At 52.0% G+C, this 21,532-nt stretch overlaps 1 protein-coding gene across 1 annotated transcript; it reads right to left on the reverse strand.

The window, feature by feature from the left end:
- Window positions 1-13,889: 13,889 nt before the first annotated feature.
- HSPB1 (heat shock protein family B (small) member 1) lies at window positions 13,890-15,312 on the reverse strand. Its single transcript, XM_036410152.2, has 3 exons — window positions 14,815-15,312; window positions 14,299-14,362; window positions 13,890-14,206 (listed from the first exon to the last, which is right to left on the reverse strand). The coding sequence occupies exons 1-3, from the start codon at window positions 15,182-15,184 to the stop codon at window positions 14,017-14,019; spliced, it is 624 nt and encodes a 207-aa protein (XP_036266045.1). The 5' UTR covers window positions 15,185-15,312; the 3' UTR covers window positions 13,890-14,016.
- Between the last annotated feature and the right edge of the window lie 6,220 nt (window positions 15,313-21,532).

Raw genomic sequence — 21,532 nt, forward strand, 5'->3', positions numbered from 1 at the left:
TTTATACGGGGAGGAGGTGATGTCCCTCAGCCTGGCCTTCTCCCTTCCCCAACCCAACCCCCCAGTCTGGGACCCTCGGGGGAAGTCTGACTGACAGACATCCTTAGCGCTGCCGCCACAGCCACTGAGCTTACCAGCTGTGAGCCCAGCTCAGCCACATTCCCCCTGTGGGTCAGTGCATGTCATAGCAACTGGTCAATTTGCATATTGGCTTTTTATTATATAAAAGGAATGTTTTGGACTTTTTAGTCTTTCTGAAGTGGTCAGCAGCCATAGTTAGCTTGCTGTTGCTGATGGCATCTGTCAGAATGTGTCCACCACCTGAACTGCATCCCTGGTGTATGGAGTGTTCTGCCTTGACTAGCTACAAAGAGGGTTGTGTCTACAGGAAGGAATGCCAGGGCAAAGGCTTTCCTCCTCCATCGATTTGAGCATGTTCCAGAAAAGGAAAGGGAGAAGGCATAAGAAGCACTGGTTCACACAGTGGGGGGAAAAAGCTTTTTAATTATTTGAGAGATTGTAATTCCTATTTTAGGAATAACGGTGTGACCAGGTTTTTGCCTATGTAGTGATGAATTCCCTCAAAATTCACTCAAAATCATCCTGAGAGTGCCACTGCAAGCATAGCTGTGGAAATAGACATGACCAATGTGCCTAAGGTCCTTCAACTTGTCGATAAGCCCACATTGCAGCCCCACCCAGTCTTTGGCCCTCCTGAGCTTTGCCAGGCTATTTCTGCTCAGCTAGGACAGTGGTCGGCAAACTCATTAGTCTACAGAGCCAAATAACAGTACAACGATTGAAATTTCTTTTGAGAGCCAAATTTTTCAAAACTTTTAAAAATATATATATATATTGTTTTTTTTACAGAGAGGAAGAGAGAGGGATAGTTAGAAACATTGATGAGAGAAACATTGATCAGCTGCCTCTTGCACACCCCCTACCAGGGATGTACCCGCCACCAAGGTACATGCCCTTGCCCAGAATCGAACCTGGGACCCTTCAGTCCATAGGCCGACGCTCTATCCACTGAGCCAAACCGGGTTTGGCCAAATTTTTTTTTAAACTTCTAACGCCACTTCAAGACTCTCCCAGGCCGTGGTATTTTGTGGAAGAGCCACACTCAAGGGGCCAAAGAGCCACATGTGGCTTGCGAACTGCATTTTGCTGACCATGGAGCTAGGAGACTCAAACAGAGCAGCTGCCAGCATTCAGCCACACAGAGTTTTCGTTTGTTTTAATTTTATTGATTTCAGAGAGGAAGGGAGAAACATCAATGATGAGAGAATCATTGATCGGCTGCCTCCTGCTCGTCCCACACTGGGACTCAAGCCCACAACCCAGGCATTTGCCCTGACCAGAATCAAACTGTGACCTCCTGGTTCATAGGTCAACACTCAACCACTGAGCCACATTGGTCGTCCTGAAAGCTTTTAATATGGGAGTTACTGTGGGTAGAGAGATGAAGCTGACATCTTGCTAACAGGAAAGTATAGATATGGGTAAGGTCGGTAGAGTCAAGCTTATTGAAAATAACACACTCTCCAAGGCTAGTCAGAAAGAAGGGTTAATTCCTGAAAGTTGCTCTTTTTATACCCTTGTTCCTTCCATGTAACTTCCCATATGAGTACCTGGAATTTGACAGAGGACTTCAGCAAACACTTAAATCTCTTGCGATAAAATGTTTGTTGCATTTCTATCCGGTTTAGAGAGTTCCTTAATGCAGCATTTTTCAAACTTTTTCATCTCAGGACCCCTTTACACAACTCTTAAGTGCTTTTGTTTATGTGGGTTGTATCTAAAACTGGAAACTAAAAATACTTAAAATAATAAAAACACATTACATGTTAAGATAATTTTATGAAAAGTAATTGTTTTCCAAAATGAAAATAGAAACAATAGCATTATTTCAGAATTCTGCTGTTCTCTGTAGAGCTCAGCTGGACTCATTAGCTGTTCCAGCATTCAATCTATTGTGCTATGTTGTTTGAAGTATTTGGAGAGAGAAAAATATCTGGAATTGCATGATGCCCTGGATTAGGCACTAACTGGGGTCCTTTTCCTCAGTGCACTTAGGGATTGAAAAAAAATTACTGAAAGTGTGAAGCATTTAAATAAAGGTGCAAAGAGAAGGGCAGGAGAGTAATTATAAAGGGTGAATAATCCACTCTGCTCGGGGCATCCAGAGCACAGTCCTCCCTTCCTAGAACTTAGCAGGTGGAGCATAGGGGCCACCAAATGAGATTGAATGGTGGGGGACCTAAAAGGGTAGCAGGTAAGTGGCTATTCATTGTGAGTGGTTGTCCTCCACTCATCTATTTATGTGCCATTACCACATGCATTGGCCTCTGCTCATCAGCTAAAACTGCATGTTGACTCACTGCTGATCTGAGTGGCTAAGAATGTCAGTTACCTCCTCTTGGTCGCACAGTTCTCAAAGCAAACTGGGAGAAACATTCTGTCAACTAGCTGGCTAACACTGTTCTCTGTTTCTAAGAGTTGGCATTAAGTGGTCACCAGCCTAATCAGATCATTAAAATGTGGGGTAACAGCTTGGATAAGGATAAGTGTAGGTGAATCTGAATGGCCACAAGCCCCACTTATAATTAACCACAGACACCTGTGGTCAGAGGAGCTGGGGCAAGAGTGGCTGGGTAACACTGATAAGTCCTTTGTATCAGGGTTTAGGATTGTTGGTATCTCATCTTCAGACTTCATCCACATCTGGCAAAACAAAATGGATTAGTATTTCCCATTTTAAGTAATATTCTGAAATGGCACTCAATTATCCACAGTATGGGAGAGGAAAGTTATTTTGGGGAACATTTTTTTTTAAGTAGATAGTACAAGCACGTTAAAAATACAAAAGGGTATAGTCTAAAACAAGTTTTTGTACTACCTTTGAGCTAAGAATAATTTTTATTTTATTTTTCCTCACCAAAGAATAATTTTCCATTGATTTTTAGAAAAAGGGAAAGACAGATAAATATCAATCTGAGAGAAACACATTGATTGGTTGCCTCCTGCATGAGCCCCAACCAGGGCCTGGGCTAGGATGGAGCCTACAAGTGAGGTATGTGCCCTTGATTGGAATCGAACCCAGGACCCTTTGGTCTGCAGGCCAACACTGAGCCAGACATATTAGGGCGAGCTAAGAATGGTTTTTACTTTCGAAAGGTAGTAAGAAAAGTACAAAGAGACAATGTGTTGCCCATGAGGCTTAAGATATTTACTATCTTGATAGTAGTTTGGTGACTCCTGGTTTACCAGTAAGTCTCCCAAGCCTGTTTCCCAAGTCACCCATTTTCTTAGAGGTAATCACTATTCTCTAATCTTCCTACTCTGGCTCAGTTTGAGACAGTAGACTTAACTCTGTTTGAGAAAGAGATTTTTGCTTCTTTTGAACTCTCAGTGACTCTAGGTTCATAAAAGGCTTTGCTTTGTGATTTTAAATATGGATAACTGAAATTTGGTGGACCAAATAAGTACCTCTTGAATTAGATTTAACCCCAATTTAAAGGCTAGCTAGCTAGATGGTATTGGGCCACTTTACCCCCCCCCCCCCATCCTTTATTTTGGAAGTTTTCAAAGACAAAAGGTGAAAAGGATGGCACAGTGACAACCAAATACCCACTAATTGATATGACAGTTAAAAATCTTGTTGTATTTTTATATTTCTCTGTCTTAAAGAGCCTTGAAAAATAATGCCATTTTTTGTAACCACCCCAAAACACACGGGCTGGGGGAGGTAATTTTTGGGGAAAGGAGACGTAAAACTTTAGACAAAAGAAAGACAAAAAAAATTTACATGAAAAAAACACACCACACAGACCAAATAGGATCTAATTAAAATTAATTGGATTTCATTATGTTTCTTTAGACTATTCTTTCCACCTCTTCTCAATAACCAGGCTATCTATTGGTCTTATAGAAAGGCCCACATTCTGGATTTGCCCAGAGGTTTCCTTCTGTGACACACAATTTGTTCCCATCCTTCTTGGGGTACTTTTTAAAATCTTGCATAAAGATTTATTTTGTCCCTCCAGCCTTAGTTGGTTCATGGGAAATAGTGGTTGGCCAGCACTCTCCCCTGAATCGGGTGATCTTAAGCTACAGCCAGCACCAGGGCTTGTTACCTGAGCTAGGAAGATTAAGCTGCAGTTCTGAACAACAAGCTAGAGGGAGTGCCTGTCACCTGGGGTGTTTTGCCTCCTGAAAACCCTCTGCTACCTCCTCTCCTGGATGGAAAAAGCCTTAGGTAGGTGCCCAATCAGCGAGCCATGTCAGACTTGCATTCAGTTGGCCTGGTGGCTTGTAGCTGTTCTGCCTGGATCTTGGAGAGATGGTAAAACAGTTCAGCCCACCGTGTCCTTGGAGTTCTTCGGAACAGGCAGGCATGTCAGAGGTTGGCTGCATCCTGTTGAATCTACATCCCTAGAATGAAATCTAGGCTTGTTTTAACACGATATTGGTGTAAACTGGTTCTTCTCCCATGATGGGCGAATCACTCTCCTACTTACTGGATCTCCCATAGGGGCTAAGGAGAGACAACACCTTATACTTCTTCACTTGCTCTTAGCTTGAAGCCAGGATTTAGGGATGGGGTTTAGATGGTCAATTCTTTAAAGCCTGAAGGGAAGAACATTTTTAATTCTATCAATTCATATTGCCTTCCAAAAGTCCTTGCCTCCCAATATATGGAGTTAAGTCATTATGGTTTATAGATGTTTTTGCCTGCTCAGTTTTAAAAACATTCCTTTTGGGAGAAGTTGTGACTTAGTGTTGAGTTAGATAGTGGAAGTTGTTAGTGTTTAGTTAGATAGGCTGGATAGTGGTAGAAAGAAAAATAAGCCTAACCAGTTTGGCTCAGTGGATAGAGCCTTGGTTGTGGGCACATCCCCAGTAGGAGGTGTGCAGGAGGCAGCTGATCGATGTTTCTAACTCCCTCTCCCTGCCTCTCTGTGTAAAAAAAAAAAAAAAAAAAATCAATAAAATATATATTTTTTAAAAGAATGAAAAATATTCTCTTACCCTAAATTGTTACATTTGAAATAGAGACAAGATTTAAGAAGTAATGGCCAGTATAAAGGATGAGCAGCTTGTGGCTGACTGCAAGCATCTTGGGTGAGTCCCATTCCATATAATCTCCCTAAATGCTGTCCAGATCTCTAGGATCAAACAGATACTACATCCCACTGTCAAACAAAGCCAAGGAGTAATAATTGCTCCCAGTGGCTATTAGGATTTGAATTTCTTTTTAAAATATATTTTTATTGATTTTTTTTTTACAGAGAGGGATAGAAATATCGATGAGCTGCTTCCTGCACATCCCTCACTGGGGATATACCCGCAACCAATTTACATGCCCTTGACGGGAATCGAACCTGGGACCCTTGAGCCTGCAGGCCGACACTCTATCCTCTGAGCCAAACCGGTCAGGGCAGGATTTGAATTTCTTTGGCCTAGTGGTGATAGAAGCCAAAAGGAACCAGGGTAGCAAAACAATAGCCTTGGCCCATCCGTCAAGGCTTCAGCACCCAAATGTGTACAAGGGACGACTGATCTGGCCGCCCCTGTCCCATTATATGGGTTTCCGAATGGTTTGTAAGGCCCTGGAATGGGGAGGAGGAATTCAGCATCAATCCTGGACAGGGGCTGAGCCCGGAACCGCGGCGCTTCCCCCCCCCCCCCCCCCCTCACACACAGACACACACACAGCGGCTTCCTCCGGTGGTGCTGTCATCTGCTGTCCCCCACTGGGCGCCGCCGGCTCTGCAGCTGGTCCCCACGGAGCCCCGCCCGCCCCAAATTTCAGCCGGGAGCTGTATCCTGCAAACCATACAGCACAGGTTTGGCCAAGGTCCCAGGACAGCTACCGCGCCCTCCAGTCCGGCGTGCTGTCCTGTGAGCGGCTCCTCTCTGGCCGCCGCCGCCCACTCCCAAACACCCGGGCCCCAAGCGGAGGATTCTGCTGTCCGCGGGGTGAGCTGCATGGCGGCTCTACGCGCTCTCACGCCCTGTGCACTGGCCCCGCCGCCAGACCGGGCCGGCCTCCGCTCCGGAGAAGCGGGGCTCTGGTAACTCAGGGTCTGAGGGTTCGGACCAGCTAGACCCGGTCTGGGAGCGCGAACCCGCCCGCCTTCCAGCCGGGTTTTGGCGACAGCCAATCGCAGGCCAGCCTGCCCCGCTCCTCCAATGGCCGGCCTGTTGCTAAGACTCGGGTTCCTGCGCCAGGATCTGCCTGCGCAGCTGCCCCTTCCGATTCGCTGCGGACCCTTCCTCCTCCCACCGTCCGCGGCGCTTCAACCTCCCCTTTCCCACCGGCTCTGCGCCTTCCGCCCTCCCCTCGGCCCTCCGCGAGCGACTTTGTCACCCGGAGCAACCTGGGTGACATTATAGAGCCCAATTCGGCTTTCGTGACTTGTATTGCCCTTGTCCATGGCCGCGACCGGTGGGAGGAGCTGGTGTGGGAGGGCGGAGCCTCAGGCTCCTGCCTCCTGCGGCGCCCTAGACCCCGTCCTGCCCCTCAGTTTCCCCACCTTAACGAAGAGACCTCTCACGTCCCGTGTAGGTTAGTTGTGCCTCAGGAGGTCAGCATTATCTGAACAAAAACAGTTGGAAGGGCTCAAATGGGGTTGGCGACTTGGGTTCCGTCACCTCACAGGTTCTGTCACCTCAGGTTCTGTCACCTCACAGGTTCTGTCAGTCATCTCACACCCTGGTCCTATGGATTCGAGGGAAAGCCTGCTGTCTTGAGGACAGCCCCTGCCTCCCGCTGGCATCCAAGGCTCTCTGGTACAGCCAGGCCCCAATCTACTTCTCTAGCCCCCCTGCTGCCTGACCCCGTCCTCGGGTGGGCGCTGTTCTCACACTAAAGTTCCTTGCTTTCCCCCACACTCCTGGATAGACGTTCATTATAACTTTGAATTGAATGGTGGCCACCTGGGGCTCTCCCCCCAGAATCAGCTGTCAGAAATGGCAAGGAGCACAGACACCCCAATCTCTGCCCTTCTCATCTGCCAACATAGAGCTGTTATATTGTATAATCCTGAGGTCTAGGAAGGGCGGTGGGTTGCCCAAGGCACAATCAAACCTAGATTTAGGACTTAATCATTTCCAGTGGCTACTGACTGTTTAGAAAGGTGAGATTTCTGTCACTCAGCAGTGTATGTCATTTGACAAATGAAGGGCTGTTAGTGGTAGAAAGCTCAGCATTTGAATTCTCATCCCACCATCTCTACATTTGTAAAATGGGAATAATGCAATCTACTTTATTAAAAACACCTAGCAGCCGAAACCGGTTTGGCTCAGTGGATATAGCCTCGGCCTGCGGACTGAAGGGTCCCGGGTTCGATTCCGGTCAAGGGCATGCACCTTGGTTGCGGGCATAACCCCAGTAGCGGGTGTGCAAGAGGCAGCTGATCGATGTCTCTCATCGATGTTTCTAACTCTCTATCTCTCTCTCTTCCTCTCTGTAAAAAATCAATAAAATATACTTAAAAAAATAAAAAATAAAACACCTAGCATTGATCAGGTGCTTAATATGTTTAGTAACCAGGCACTGTTCTAAAGGCTTCATGTGTATGAATGCATATAATCAGCTTCTTCGGAGAGAAAAAAACACACCTAAGAATTGTACCCTGCCCAAGATCCCACAGCTAGTAAGTGGACCAGTGGGGATTTGAACCCAGGCAATTTGACACCAGTGGCCAAAAGCATAACCCCCACAATCCTTTTCTGCCTCTCAGAAGTATAGGGTTGCTGTGAGGATTTAATAAGCTAAGAAGTGATTGACAGCTAGCAGGTGTCCAACACGTGACAGTTGTGATTGGTAACAGAAACTATGGTCAATACCTACAAAGCAGGGTGGGGCAGGGGCTCTGGGTCCAGGCCTTGGCTGCCAGACCTTCAAAGGCAGAGGCAGGAGTGGCACCCCGGGGGCTGAGCTGGGTCCTCCAGGAGGGAACTTTCAGGAGGCTTGAGGCTCTTAGAGACTGAGGCCCAGAGCAGAGAAGAGGGCATGGTAGGTGCCAGGCTAGGGGGTGTGAGTGTTTTTCCAAGACCAGGTCTTCTGTGCCCATTTCTTCTCTGGACCTGGCAGGACCCAGACCTTGGGACAGATTCCCAAACGTTCTGGGGTGAGTGGTGGCAGGTATCTGGATGTCTCTGTGGAGCACCAGGGGGCAGTCACTTACTGTCCTATCTGGGCCTAGAGGGGAGGGGCAGGTAGAACTCTGGTGCTCAGCCTTGGGGCATCCTGCAGGCGGCAGTTTCCAGGCTTGCCTTGGCAATCTCCATGACCCTGGCGGGTGGAGCCAAGGCTTTATTTCTGGAGCTGGCTAGTACAGGCTGAGGCCTGAGCTGGCCAGGCCTGCTGCCTGCTTAGTGGTGATGGATTACTTTTCCAGGATCACTTTTTTTCTTAGGCCTCCAGAAGCCCTGCTGAGGGCCTGGCCTGTGGGGTTACTAACAGGGTTCAAGGTTTTCAGGGGGGTCAGACCTAGGGTAGATTGAGGGGATTGTAAAAGGACAGCTCTGCCACCATGGCTCAGAGAGGTCAGGTGGGGATCAGAGAGGGAGGGGGCTTGGTGGGGAGAGGGCACAATAACCTCTCTTGTCATCCATTCACCTAATTAAATTCTCAGTCTCTCTATCCCATTGTCTCCACCCTGTTACCCCCCCCCCCCCAATCCCCACTCCCTCTAGTCTGAACACAAACTCTCACAGCCATCCCTAAAGCAGACTTAAAGGACTAATCATGTAGAAGGGAAATGATGTGAGAAAAAAAAAGGGCTACCCAGATCTGCCCTGGGGTCAGGGCCATACTGAAGCCTTCCTCATGAAGGCCCCTTGTTGGTCCTTAGCTCCTTGAGGCCCCTGGGACTTTGGCCTTCCTACCATTGTTAGGGGACTAACGCTGGGCAGCTGCCAATCTTTTCCATTCCCCGGATTCCCATTCTGCACCACACTGACAGGCAGCCAGGGAAAGAGGGGCCTCTCAGGCCACCCAGACCCCTCAGCATGGAAACAGCCCACAGCAGGGCTGGACCCCAGGCCATGCCTCCTGAAATCAGAGCTGCTCCTGCCCTCTCTATTCTATTTATTATTTAGTCCAAACCCTTCCTGGCAGGTTCAGGTTCTGCCCTGTTAACCCCTGGGGATGGGTTAACTTCCTCCACTGAGGCAGTCCCTGAACCACCGATGCTGCATCTTGATCCAACCGCCCACCACCTTAGGCTGGGCAGGGTGGTATACCAGACTGGAAGGAAGGGCGGGAGAGGGTCATTATCCTGCCAGCACCTCTCCCATAACTGCATTTTCCCCCCAGGAGCTGCAGGCATGACCTTTTCTCTTTGGGCTGGGTATTGGAAGTCCTGGCCCTCAGTCTGCCCCTCAGTGGATAGTGAGGTGGCAGGCTGGCCAGCAAGGCTCTTCCACCCGCCATGCTCTTACCTGAGGCCACCCAGCGATTCTGCTGTTGATCTGGAGCTGTTCCTTCTCAGCTAACCCTGGGATTCCTGGCTCTTTTCATGCTGCCAGTTCTCCCAGTACAGCGAGAATTTGGCAGAATTATCAGATAAGTCCATAAGAATATGGTTCATCTTTGGGAGGCAGGGTTCTATATCTATGGAGGCAGAGCCATGTATGTATGTATATAAATAGACATACACACAGTGAAGGCCAGGTGGAAGAGAGGGAGGAGGACCCAGAGCCCTTGACTAAGAGAATTGTGCCAGGTGTGAGTTCCTGTTTACTTGTGGGTCTCCCCCATAGGACCCTGTGCTCCTTGGGGCTGGCACACAGGGACACTGGTTGAATGATAGGCAGTACACACTTTGGAGGTAGAAGGCACATGGTGGGCCTCCTCTACATTCCTAGGAAAGTAGCATGAGGGCAGGGCTTAGCCCCATTTTACCCAGTGCCCAATTCTGGCTAAGACCAGCCCAGGCTTGCTAACTGCCCTCACCCATGCAGCTTCCTCCCTCTCCTTCCTGGTTTGGTCCTGGGCTAGCAGCTCCTTGCTGCTGTGCAAATCTGGGCCAAGCCCTGAGCTTTGGGGGTGTCCCAAACTTCCAGGTCCCACTATGTGCATGTGGAGGTGGGGTGCAGGGAGTCTAAGGTAAGGCCAGCAGATAGGACCCTGGCCAGCCTGAGTTTTGCCCTGCCCTGGGCTCTGCCAGGGGAGGGGAGAGCTTGGGTGGCCTCTAGAAAACCAACGGTCTACTGTCTCTCTAACCCAGTGGCCAGTTTCTGGCCAAGGGCTCCAGTCCTGCCTGACCCTCATCTCCTTTATCCCTTGGTTGTCCCACCCCCATCACAAATGTTCTCTGGCCAATCCATTCAGACCCAGAACTGGGGTCCTTTGGGTAACTTTTGCCTCCCACCCCACCCTCTCCAGAGAGCAGTCTATAGCAGGGAAAATAATTATATCTGGAGACAACTCACTCACCCAGCGGCCAAGGTCTGGGGTCTGCTCGACCTTACAGAGGCAATGAAGTCACCAAGCCGCAGGTAATGAACCATGGTCTCAGCAGATCCCCTTCTTCCCCTGCCCACTCCTCATACCTCTATCTCCGACTGTCACCCCACACTACATCCAGGCACCTGGTTCTCTTTCCCTCTCTTCCTGGCATTACAGGTCCATTACATCTCAGCAGCACATGGCCCCTTGCCTCTTGGCTGGCTCCTTACCCGACATTCTCCTGTAAGACCTGGAAGCTGCTTCTAAGGCAAGGATGCTTAAACCAATTCCTGACTCCATAACCTACAAAGCATGGCCTTCAGGGCCCCATCACCTCCCTTATGTGCCCTCTCTTTCTCCTTTACTTGCTGCTTCTCCAACCTGAATGCACTCGTTGTCCAGCCTTTGCCCATGATATTCCCCCTGGCGAATGGCACAAGGGTCACTTCTGAAAATCCCTTTTCCCCACTCCACTGAGACTCTGCAGCCTGTCCCAGCCAGCCTCTCTGTGATGCTGCTTGTCACAGAGCTGTTTCCTACACTTGCCCCCTTGAGAGCTGGGACTTGGACTGACTGGCTGTGTGCGGGGCCAGAGGAGGTGCCCACAGGGAGAGCAGATTTCCCAACTGGGAGGGATAAAGAAAAGGAGAGACCTGGGAATCAGCCTGGGACAGGGGAAGGCTTCTGTGCTCTACAGATCCCTAGGGGAGACTGCACCAGCCAGCGGTGACCAGCAGCCACAGGGACTTGAGGGCCTCAAGGGAGCCTTTGTCATCAGCCTGGAGCATGGAGTATGGCCCCTCAGAAACCCTTTGGCTGAGTAGAGAGGCCCAGATGCTACATTCATCAAATCAAGGCCAATATCCGAGTCTGCCGACTAGAAGAACATCAGAAGCCTTAGGACCCATTGGAAATTAGGAAAATGCCTGGAGAGGCTTGGAACTGCTGCTGCGTCACAGCAGGAGTACAGGGACTCACTATGTCTCCCGCAGCCTAGTGCCAGCCCCTCCCCATGGAGACCCCCAGGCCTGAGCCAGCGGCCCGTCTCCTCTGCCAGAGGTGCTGCCTCAGACTCCACATCTTCCAAGCTGAGCTCTGGGCATAGGGCCAGCCCACTTCAGATCTCCTTGACCTCTGTTCCTCGTGTGGCCTGGGCAGGCTACAGGGCATCACCCTCAGTTTCCTACTTTAGTTTCCCATGGAGACGGGCCTGCTTCCTACAGGGAGTGAATTCCTTCCCTCCCACCTCTACCGTGGCTCAGCTGTATGCCAGATTATGGCGTAGGCCGTGGTCGGCAAGCTGCGGCTCGGGAGCCACATGCAGCTCTCGAGCCGCGGTTTGCCGCTCTGTTGACTAATGAGTTTGCTGACCACTGGGATAGGGGCTTAATCACAAGGAACAACAACAACCTGTCATTATTGAAATCGATAGTCTAGGTCAGTGGTTGGCAAACTCATTAGTCAACAGAGCGGCGAACCGTGGCTCGAGAGCTGCATGTGGCTGTCAAGCTGCGGTTTGCCAACCACGGGCCTAGACCCTGGGGACTTCAAAGCTGCTGCTCTTGGATCCCATTCCTACAGCACTGTCAGCACCTCAGGTGCTGACCCCTGCCTGCCACAGACCATGGCTCTGGACTCTGGGTCTGAGACCCCTAGACGCTCTCTCTGGGCCATTTTGCAGCCTGGCTCCCTTGGACAGCTGTGGCCCTTGGGCTCCACTGCATCCCTGTCCTCTGCCTCCTGAGGTCCCACCAACCCTCATTTGCAGTACTTTAAGCTATGGAATCTCAGCCCCCCATCTTCCTATCTGAGCTAATTTGCTCTCCCCTCCGTATGGCCACACAGATGCCCAGCACCCCTCCTGCACTGGCTGTGTGGACTAGGGCAAGTTTCTTCCCTTCTTTGAGGCTTGCTGTGCCCAGTTAGGCAGGACTAACCACATCTTTTCCCCGGGCTGATTATTGCTTGACAAAGGCTTGGCATCAGCTTTCCCACGCTTCAAGGGCACTGGTGGAGTAGTTGGAGCTCTCTCTGACAAGGCAGGAGGATGCAGCCACATCTGTGGAGGCTAGGGCCACCCCTGTGCCAACCACAAGGGAGCTGGTGATCTGAGCAAGGGTGAGAACTAGACAGGCTCTCTGCGTTGTAGCCACGGGATCGTGAAGGTGTCCAGGAGACATCAGCGATGTGGTCTGTGCGTGTCTGGGAAGGAGGGTGGCAGATTTAGGAGACTGAAGCTCAGGAAATGAGTGGAAGGTGGAAGGGTGGGTAGACTGGGTAGTGCCCTAGCCTTCAGGCCCAGACCTGTGCTGGGCCAACACAATCCTTTGGTCTATGTGTTTATTTCCCTGTTGGCTTCCCTCCAGGTTTGGTGAAGCCTCTGAGGGCTGAGACCTGCTTTGGCTTTATGCCTGCCTCCGTATTATGGTATCCCAACAGGGAGCTTGCACTAGAGATGGAACATTAGGAAGCTGGGCAGTGTCAGGGGTCTCATGTGCATGGACACATGTGTGCCCAGGCTCTTCCCTGTGGGATGCTGCTCTGCCCGCTCAAGCATCCAGTGAGAGTAAGTCTTAGAAAAGACTGCAGGGATATCTTGCCTCAGGCTCTGGTTCCTCGTCTGTGGAGATGGTGTGGGGTCTCTCAAGCTCTTGAGGACTTGAGACGGGGCTCCAAAGCCCCAGCCTGCTTTTTCCGTCTCCCAGGTCCCTCAGAACCCTCCTTGGGCCAGGTAAGAGGGTAGTGGGCTGGGCAAGGGCAGACAGAGGAGAAGGCCAAGGTAGGTGTGACTGTTCCTGCCTGGCCCAGTCAAGGTAGGCCCTCCTGGAGCTACTAACTAACCTTTCTGGCAGGGTCTTTTGCCTCTCTCCCATCAAAACCCAGGCCTCAATCTCTAGAGGACTCCCTCAGGCCTGAGAATCCAGGCCCCATCCCTGCATGGGCCTGGGGGATGGGAATGGGTCCTCTGAATCATCCCACCTCCCCTCAGAAAGTCACCTGAGCCACCACATCTCCCACACCATCTACATGGTCCTATCCCTCTCCAGGAGAATAATAAAGTCATGATAAAGTCAGTATCGACTCTGAGCTCCCAGGAAGTTCCCCTCCCCAGGGGAACTGCTGCCCCCATCTACCTAACCCCAGCTAGGTGTCCCTGAGTACCCAAGCCTAGGCCAGGAGCCTCCCAGCCCTGGCTCCCACACCTGGCTTTTAGAGATTTAATTGCTGGTTACAATCATAACCTCTCTTTTAATGGACACAGGGCTGGAGAGCAGGGCTGTGCCCTGTGACGAACACCATTGTACCCACGGGGCCCAGCATGGGGCTTGGTACACTGCAGGCCCTTGGCACTTATGAGGAATGTGTGAGCCAGCAAACAGCACCAACTCCTAGGCCTACACACACACCGGGGTCTGAGGCAGTGGCAGGCAGTTGCTTTGAACTTTATTTGAGAAAAACAGAACATAAACGTATCAAAAGAGCATACAGACTAACAGGTGGGGATGGTGAGTGATTGCTAATGCAGGGTTTGAAGGGAGTGCAGGCAAAGGTCTTTATTTGGCTCCAGATTGCTCGGACTTCCCAGCTTCTGGGCCCCCAAGCTGGGCACGAGCCTCATAGGTGACAGGGATGGTGATCTCCGATGACTGGTTGGCTGGCTTGGGCATCGGGGCCTCCACGGTGAGTGTGCCCTCCGGGGACAGGGAAGAAGACACTAGGGTGGGGTCCACACCAGGGGGAAGCCTGGACGTGCAGAAAAGGAGGCCAAGAGTCACACACGGGCGAGTTACCGTATCCTCCCGCCCCCCCCCCCCCCACCCGGTGCCCAAACTCACGTGTATTTTCGAGTGAAGCACCGGGAAATGTAGCCATGTTCATCCTGTCTCTCTTCGTGCTTGCCTGGGGGAAGGGAAGGGAAGGAGGTCAGAGGGTGAGGGAGGGACCGCCTCTCAGCTAGCCTACAGCCAAACACGCCCCACCTAGTGGCCGCCCGGACTCAGGGCCGAGCCTAACTGGTGGAGAGTTTTGGGGACCCCCAGACTGTCCCAGGCCCCCATAGACTTCTGCAAAGTTCCATTAGCCGGCGCACACGCCCCCTCCACGGACCAGGAAAGAGGCAGGGACAGCTCCGGAGGACCTGGACATTTGGGGGTCGGGGGGGGGGGGGCATCTCTTCCTTTAAGAGAGTGTTGGGTTTTTTTAGGGCCAAAAGTTCCTTTAGGAGCTATCCTCACCCCCCATTCCGGAGAAGAGGGCACAGGCGGCTAACAGGAAGCTATTTTTTCACTCTCCAGGCTCCGCGCCCCGCAGCTTAATCCCCGCAGGGCCGGGGTTGGGGGTGGGGTTCTCACCACTGATCTCCACCACGCCTTCCTTGGTCTTGATCGTCAGCTCCTCGGGGGCGAAGTGGTTGACGTCCAGGGACACGCGCCAGCGGTCGGGCGTGTGCTGGATCTCGGAGATGCCGCTGCTGAGCTGTCGGCTGAGCGCGCGGCTGTAGGCGGGCGCGGCCACCGCCGGGACGCCCTCGACCGCGGCCGCGGGGAGCGGGCGCACGTAGCCCGGCCAGCCGCTGTGGCTGAAACACTGCGACCACTCCTCGGGCAGCCGCGGCATGCCGAAGGCCTGCTCGAAGAGGCGGTGGTGGACCGGGTACCAGTCACGGAAAGGGTCCCAGCTAGGGCTCCGCAGGAGCGAGAAGGGCACGCGGCGCTCGGTCATGCTGGCTCGGTTCTGGGTTCTTGGGTTCTTTCTGCGCGAATCGCTGAAGACCGGAGAACTGTCCCGGGCTGGAGCCAGCAGCGCTTTTAAAGGGCTTCAGCCGGGTATTTTTAGCAGGAGGTGCTTCAGGTCTCTATTAATGGCCATGACTAGTGCGGGCAGCCCCTCCCGCTGCATACCAGGGCAGGGGCGGGGCGAGGAAGGTTCTGCCCACATCTGGAACCTTCTCAAGTTCAAAAAAAACAAGTGACTGGACTGCTGATACTGATGCAGTGCCCACTGCCGGACACTCACAGGCCTGGGCGCTAAAGCACCGGGCCACTGCCTGTGGACCAAGATGAGAGAAGTTGAGCTACTTGTCCCAGGCCACACAACTAGGAAGCGGCAGAGCCAAAATCTGAACCACAGTTATCTGGGATATAATGTTTTAAGAAGCAGAGTGGTGTGGTTTTTAAGAGTGTGGGCAATGGAACCAGACTGCCTGAGTTCAAATCCTGGTTCTGCCATTAATAGAAGACTTGTGCAAGTGAGACTCCTCGGGCCTCAGTTTCCCCATCTGGAAAATGGAGATGATCAGGGTGATGATGATGCTTACATCATTGGATTGATGTGAGGATTCAATGACTTCATGCGAACAAGACTTTTAGCCCAGGGCCTGGTACAAGATACTTGCTAATTACTGTTATTATCTACCTGGAATTGAAGAGAGGGAGGAGGGAGGAGAGTGTGTACCTATCCCTGTTGCAGAGGCAGAGGCATGTACGGGTCTGACCATTTTCCTCCCTGTCCCCAGGAGTGGGGCTGGCCCAGGTGAGAAACCCAGGTCCAGTGCTGGGGGGGGGGGGGGGTTTGGAGAAAGGTTATCGTCAATCTCCACATTATATCTAAGTGGTGAGCAACCCTCAGAGGAGTTACACACAATGCCAGGTTCTTTCCACAATGCCACATTCATTCTTTCCACAATGCTACATTGGAGACCTCCCCAATAAGCCAACAGACTCACACGCAGGTTACACAAAGAGAGGGGGTGGGGTTACAGGAGCAAAGTGTCCATCACTGGGGGAGTCTGCAGGTGGAGAGGCAGGCCTCGTCTCCAGCCAGAGGGCTACCGTGGTGGCAGGCATCTGGTGGAGTGGAAGTCTGGCAGGGATCCAAGCATGACCCTGGTAGAGCCAAGCTTGAGGTAGGAGGAGCTCTGAATTCTCATAGGTCACCAGGGGTGGAGGTCTCACTCATATCGGTGTCCAAATGGAATCCTTTTCTAACTGTCCTGACTTGTGGTGTTGGGCCTTCTGGGCCCCTCCTAAGGGCGTTCCCATTACCTCAGTCTTGACATACCTCAGTCTTAGCTGACAGTGACTCCATATTGGATTGTCAAAGGTGCTCAGAAATTCCGCTCTGCTCTTGCTCTATACAATTTATTTTTCCCTGAGGACAGGGAACCTGAAATGCAGCAACCTTGAGTCTAGTCTGGGCTCTGCCATTGACTTACTGTGTGATTTTAAAGAAGGCCCTTCTCTCTCTAAGCCTCAATTTTTCATTTTGCAAATTATAATCAAAAAGCCCCTTTTGTTTTTGACTCCCACAGTACAAAGGGTGAAGGGACTCCAGATGATACAGTTTGCTAAATCTTGTCAAAACCTGAGGCCTGTACCTTGTCTCCACCTCCTACCTGACCACCTGTGGGATCCAGGCCCCAATATCTCACCTCTGGGAGAGTGGTGCCCCTGTGCTCCTACTAAACATTCCCTCTTTTCTGCCTTCACAGGCATTTCCTGGCCCAGCCTTCCCTCTCAAAACTATGTCCTATTATTTTTTAAATGAGGAGACTGAGGTTGAGTGACTGTCCCACTATCTCCTGTAAGACACTTAGCAGAGTAAGCCTCTTGCTGCTGCCACTCAGAGCTCTTACCCTCAAGGGCTCTCACCTTGGAGTTTCCCTACCCCCTCTCTTTCTGAGGCCCACTCTGCTAACAAGCTCCACAGGAGGCCTTGTTCTGCCCGGGACACTGAGGGCTGGAAGCCAGACTCCAGGCTACTTACCTTGATGAATAAGGAGTAACAAATCTCATGCCCCCTCTAAGTCTGTTTCCTCTTCAAGAGAGAGAGCTTCTGGATGCCTTTCCTTCTTATCCCTCTGCTCTCCATCAGGGAAGGGCTGGGACAGGACCACACAAATCTGAGGTCACCTCTGGAAAGACTCTGAGCACCTGGGCTTCGATTGAGCCAAGGTGGGAGGCAGACAGTACCCCTGCCCTCTGTCCCATCTCCCTTGCTGGATCCTGTCATGAGCTCAGTGAATCTAGCCACCGCCCCCCACCCTCCAAGGGTCTCAGCTTCAAGAAGCCCCAGGCTTTCCCTCCTTGGCACTCCCAGCCCCATAAAGTTAGGGTGAGGTCAGGAGTCAGGGAGGGCCCTCATCTGCCCGTGCCTGCCCACCTTGGCCCAGACTGGAGCCCAGGTGCCCCGCCCTTGAGGGAGCTGTCAGGTGTAGTCATGGGTGCTTTCAAGTGTGGTCCTGCCAGGCCCAGACACACTCTGGGTGGGGACACTTTATAGACACAAGCTCCCTTCATACCTCCCTTTATCTTGTCTGAAGCTAGGCAGGGAGGATCCATCCCTGCCGCCCCGGCTAGGGGAAGTTGTGCAACCTGAAGTGCAACAGGAGCACTCTGCCCACAGCAGGTGGGAGGCAGAATGAGCCAGTTCTTGAGGGACTTGGGTCACCCTGACAGTCACAAGGGAGAGGACATGGATAGTTCTGGGTCATGGTAAGAGGGGGTGGGGTATGGGAAAATCTGGGTTTGGGGGTCAAACAAGGCTGGGCTTGAGTCTGGGTGCTGCTGTTCACTGGCCTGGTGACCTCTCGGAGCCCACATGTCTCCATCTGTAAAATGTGGCTAACAATGCACCCATCTTGCAGGATTGTGGTGAATCTCAAATGCAAAGAACGCATGTGAAACGCCTGGTGCTCCTGTATTAATCATTATTAAGGAAAGAGGGCCTTTAATTTTGGGTATTGAGACTTAGACGAATGAGAATTACCCAGTTGCATGAGCATTATAGCATGTCCAAGTATCTTATCAGAGTCTCATTATTGAGATGAGGAAACTGAGGGCCAGAATTGCCCAAGTTCACAAAGCTGGAAGGGGGTACGAGAGATTGGAACTCAGGCCTCCTGATCCTCTTTCCTGCCGGGGAGAGACTGCCAGGCAGTCCCGGGGGTGCTGTGGGCTCCCGGGAGCAGGGTGCTGTATTCAGCAAGGGTTGCCTATCATAACAGGGAGCTTTGGGCCAGACCCTCTGGGGTGCCTCCATCCCTGACCAAGATGCTCTTCCTCCAGAAGGCTGCACCCTGAACCCAGGCACCGGACTTGGCAAGAGGAACAAGGGCTGAATGTCAGCTTCCACTTGCCCACCTGCCCAAATGGTCTTTGACAATCATCTGCTCTAGCATTCCAGTCACTGAACTGCCAGGGGTAGTTTTTCTGGGATTAAGAGGACAGTTAAGTCCACCCCCTAGGGATTTCCCAGAAGCCAATGGGAGGGGAAAGTGAAGGAAGATGGGCACTGTAGGGTCTGGGGTTACTTAATTGGAGGGGGCCCTCCTCACATCCATGGCCCCAAAATCTGGGATATTCTGCAGCAGCCCCAAGACCTGCCTCCCAGCTTGGCACGGTGCCTGAGGGCTTAGGCACAATAGCCACACCCTTGGCTGGTATTTGCCAACTGTAGCTGAGCCAGCTTCTCTTTCCCTGACATAACCTCAGAGAAAGTTCGAGAGTTTTCCAGCAGCTGAGAGAGCTCCCTGGAGAGGCCGGACAGCTGACACATCTCGCTTGCTGCTGAGCCTGCTCCTGCTGGGAATTGAAAATGTGAGCAGCAGTAATTAGAGCACACAGGGTTGGGGAGCACCAGGTCTTTCTGGAAGTGTCTAGACCACATGTGTCAAACACAAGGCCCGTGGGCCAAATCCGTCCCGCCAGGCCTTGCAATGTGGCCCGCACTGCGCTGTCATCACTGCACTCCGCTGCGTTTCCATCACAATGACAGTTTGTGACTGTTCAGTAAACCATTCGGCCCGCGATTTAGGCTGGATTTTAGATTTTGGCCCCTTCTCTGATTGAGTTCGACACCCCTAGTCTAGACACTGACCCTCCAGCCTGCCCATCTACTAGGCCTCAGCTTCTGGCTGGCCTTGGGATCACTTCACCCCCATCACCACTGAAGAGGTGACAAGGAGGGGCCAGGTGGAAGGGACCCATCCTCTGGCCCCAAATGCCCTGCTGTCCAGCAAAAATAATCTGTCTAGTTTGGGAGTCTGGGGACCTGACTCTGGGACCTTAGCCAGCGGCCGGCTCCAATGACTCATTTTCTTCATCTGTGCAATGAGACCATTGGACTGGATGTTCTCTAAGACTCCTTCCAGCACCATGAATCAACAGTTTCTCCTCGACTCCCCCCTCCCCCCAGGTTCCTTACGCTGCCTGCTCTGCCCTCTAAGGCTTCGGGAGGGGTGTGTATGAGTGAGTGTAGGGAGCAGGTGAGGGAGGATGTGGAGATGTGGCATCCGTGGAGGTGAGAGTCCCTACAGCTGAAGCACCCCCATGTCTTAGGTGTCCCGAGAGACTTTTTCAGGCAGAGGGGGACCTGGAGAAGGAAGGGAAAGCGCCTGGTGATAGGACCAGTTTGTTGAATATGCTTTCAGCTGAGAGAGACTGGTAAGAGGCCAAGGGGCTTCCAAGATCATTTAAGAGACAGGGAATGGGGTAAGGGGGATGGGGGGGGGGGAACGTGGGGGGAGGGGAGAGGGGTGGTGGTTGTCAGCTGGGACTCCCAAACTTGTGACTTGCTACCCTGAGTCTGGGGCTGCAGGAAGCCAATAGGAAAACAGGACATAGGAAAGCCCTGTCCAGCTGCCAGGTTGTTGAGTGTGTTAGGAAGGGAAAATGTGTGTGTGTTTTGGGGGAGGGGGCTGATGGGGGGCTGAGTGTGTTGGGAGGGTAAAATGGGGGTGGGGTGGGAGGTGGGTTCAGGTGTCCCTCAGGCTCCCATCTGTGGAGAGAGAGACCAGGAGAGAACCTACGCATCCCAAAGGCTCACATCCTGGGAAGGTTCCCCCACCCCCATCCCATTTCCCCTTCCTTGTTACCAATGGAGAATAGGAGTTTCCTGTTTTCCTGCCTGCCTGCCTTCCTGGCAGTATTTTTCTCTTTTCACAAGATACAGAGCAGAGGCTGACTCCTCCGTCAGTGGGAGGGACAAGGTTTGGTACCCTGGTGCCCTTTGCATCTTTTCCCAGGGAACGGACTTTCTCAAATAGCCAGTGAGGGCGTGAAGGACGTGAGCTTCAGGCTTCCGAGCTGACGAGGACCCTCCCCCAGGCTGCTCTCTCGTTTTGTGCCTCTCCCGGCGGATCCTAACCGGCAGCCTTTCCTCTCTGCCGCCCTCTAGTGTCTTCTGAGGCCACCACACCTTGCCTTTGGGCTGCTGCCTGCCCCCAGGGTTTCTGGAACTGCTCACTGCATAGCCCCTTTGTTCACTCATTCCACAAACATTTCAAGGGCAACTATTTCACAAGGCTGTGGAGGGGAGCAGAGGCCAATAAAGCGAGGGCTGGGCTCCAGAAGCTCACAGATTTATGGGGAGAGTAACTTGCCAACAAACAACTGGAACAAGACTATAAGGCCCTAAAGTCAGGAACAAACCCAGCACCGGAGGAACTCAGAGAGGCAGGAGTGGCCACCACAGCTGCCGACCAGAGTCTCTTCAGAGTAGGAGGCAGCTGAACTGAGCTGAAGGGGCATTCTTGGGGGGCACAGGGCAGAGGGTCAGCTTAACTGGGGTGTACTGCAGTAAATAAAGGGCAGTGGTGGGAGAGGAGGTTGGAGGGCTTGCAGGAGAAAAGGATTGCTGTTCCAGGCGGAGCCATTCAGAAGCCTTCCAAGTCCTACGAGCTGGTGGCCTCGGTCACAGGATGCAGGGTCCACAGGGCAGAAAGCTCTGTTTCATTAATTCAATACTATGTCCTCAGAGCCAGGGACTGTGTGGCACACAGCAGGTTTTCAATAAGTATGTGTGGGATGAATGAATGAAAGATTAGATTTGCATTTTAGATGAGTGGGAGAGGGCAAGAGATGGATATGGGAGGGGTGCTAGTGAGAAGCGTAGGATTGTTGGGCCAGGAATGGAGGTGGGGCAGAAAGGGAAGAAGTGGTACCATCTGGGGAAAGTGGTACCATCTGCAGGGAACCAATAGGAACAGGACCTAGAAAAACCCTGTCCAGCTGCAGAAAAACAATAGGAAAATGATAGGTCCTCCCTTCCCCCAACTGATGGACGGAGTAT

Source organism: Pipistrellus kuhlii, unplaced genomic scaffold (assembly GCF_014108245.1).
Source record: "Pipistrellus kuhlii isolate mPipKuh1 unplaced genomic scaffold, mPipKuh1.p scaffold_m20_p_4, whole genome shotgun sequence".
NCBI classification, from domain to species: Eukaryota; Metazoa; Chordata; class Mammalia; order Chiroptera; family Vespertilionidae; genus Pipistrellus; species Pipistrellus kuhlii.

Excerpts from the sequence above, each read along its gene's own strand:
- HSPB1 (XM_036410152.2), bottom strand. The coding sequence starts at position 15,184 with ATGACCGAGCGCCGCGTGCCCTTCTCGCTCCTGCGGAGCCCTAGCTGG. Across the intron at positions 14,363-14,814 it reads AGGCGTGGTGGAGATCAGTG|GCAAGCACGAAGAGAGACAG; the intron begins GTGAGAACCCCA and ends CCCTTCCCCCAG. Across the intron at positions 14,207-14,298 it reads TGCTTCACTCGAAAATACAC|GCTTCCCCCTGGTGTGGACC; the intron begins GTGAGTTTGGGC and ends CTGCACGTCCAG.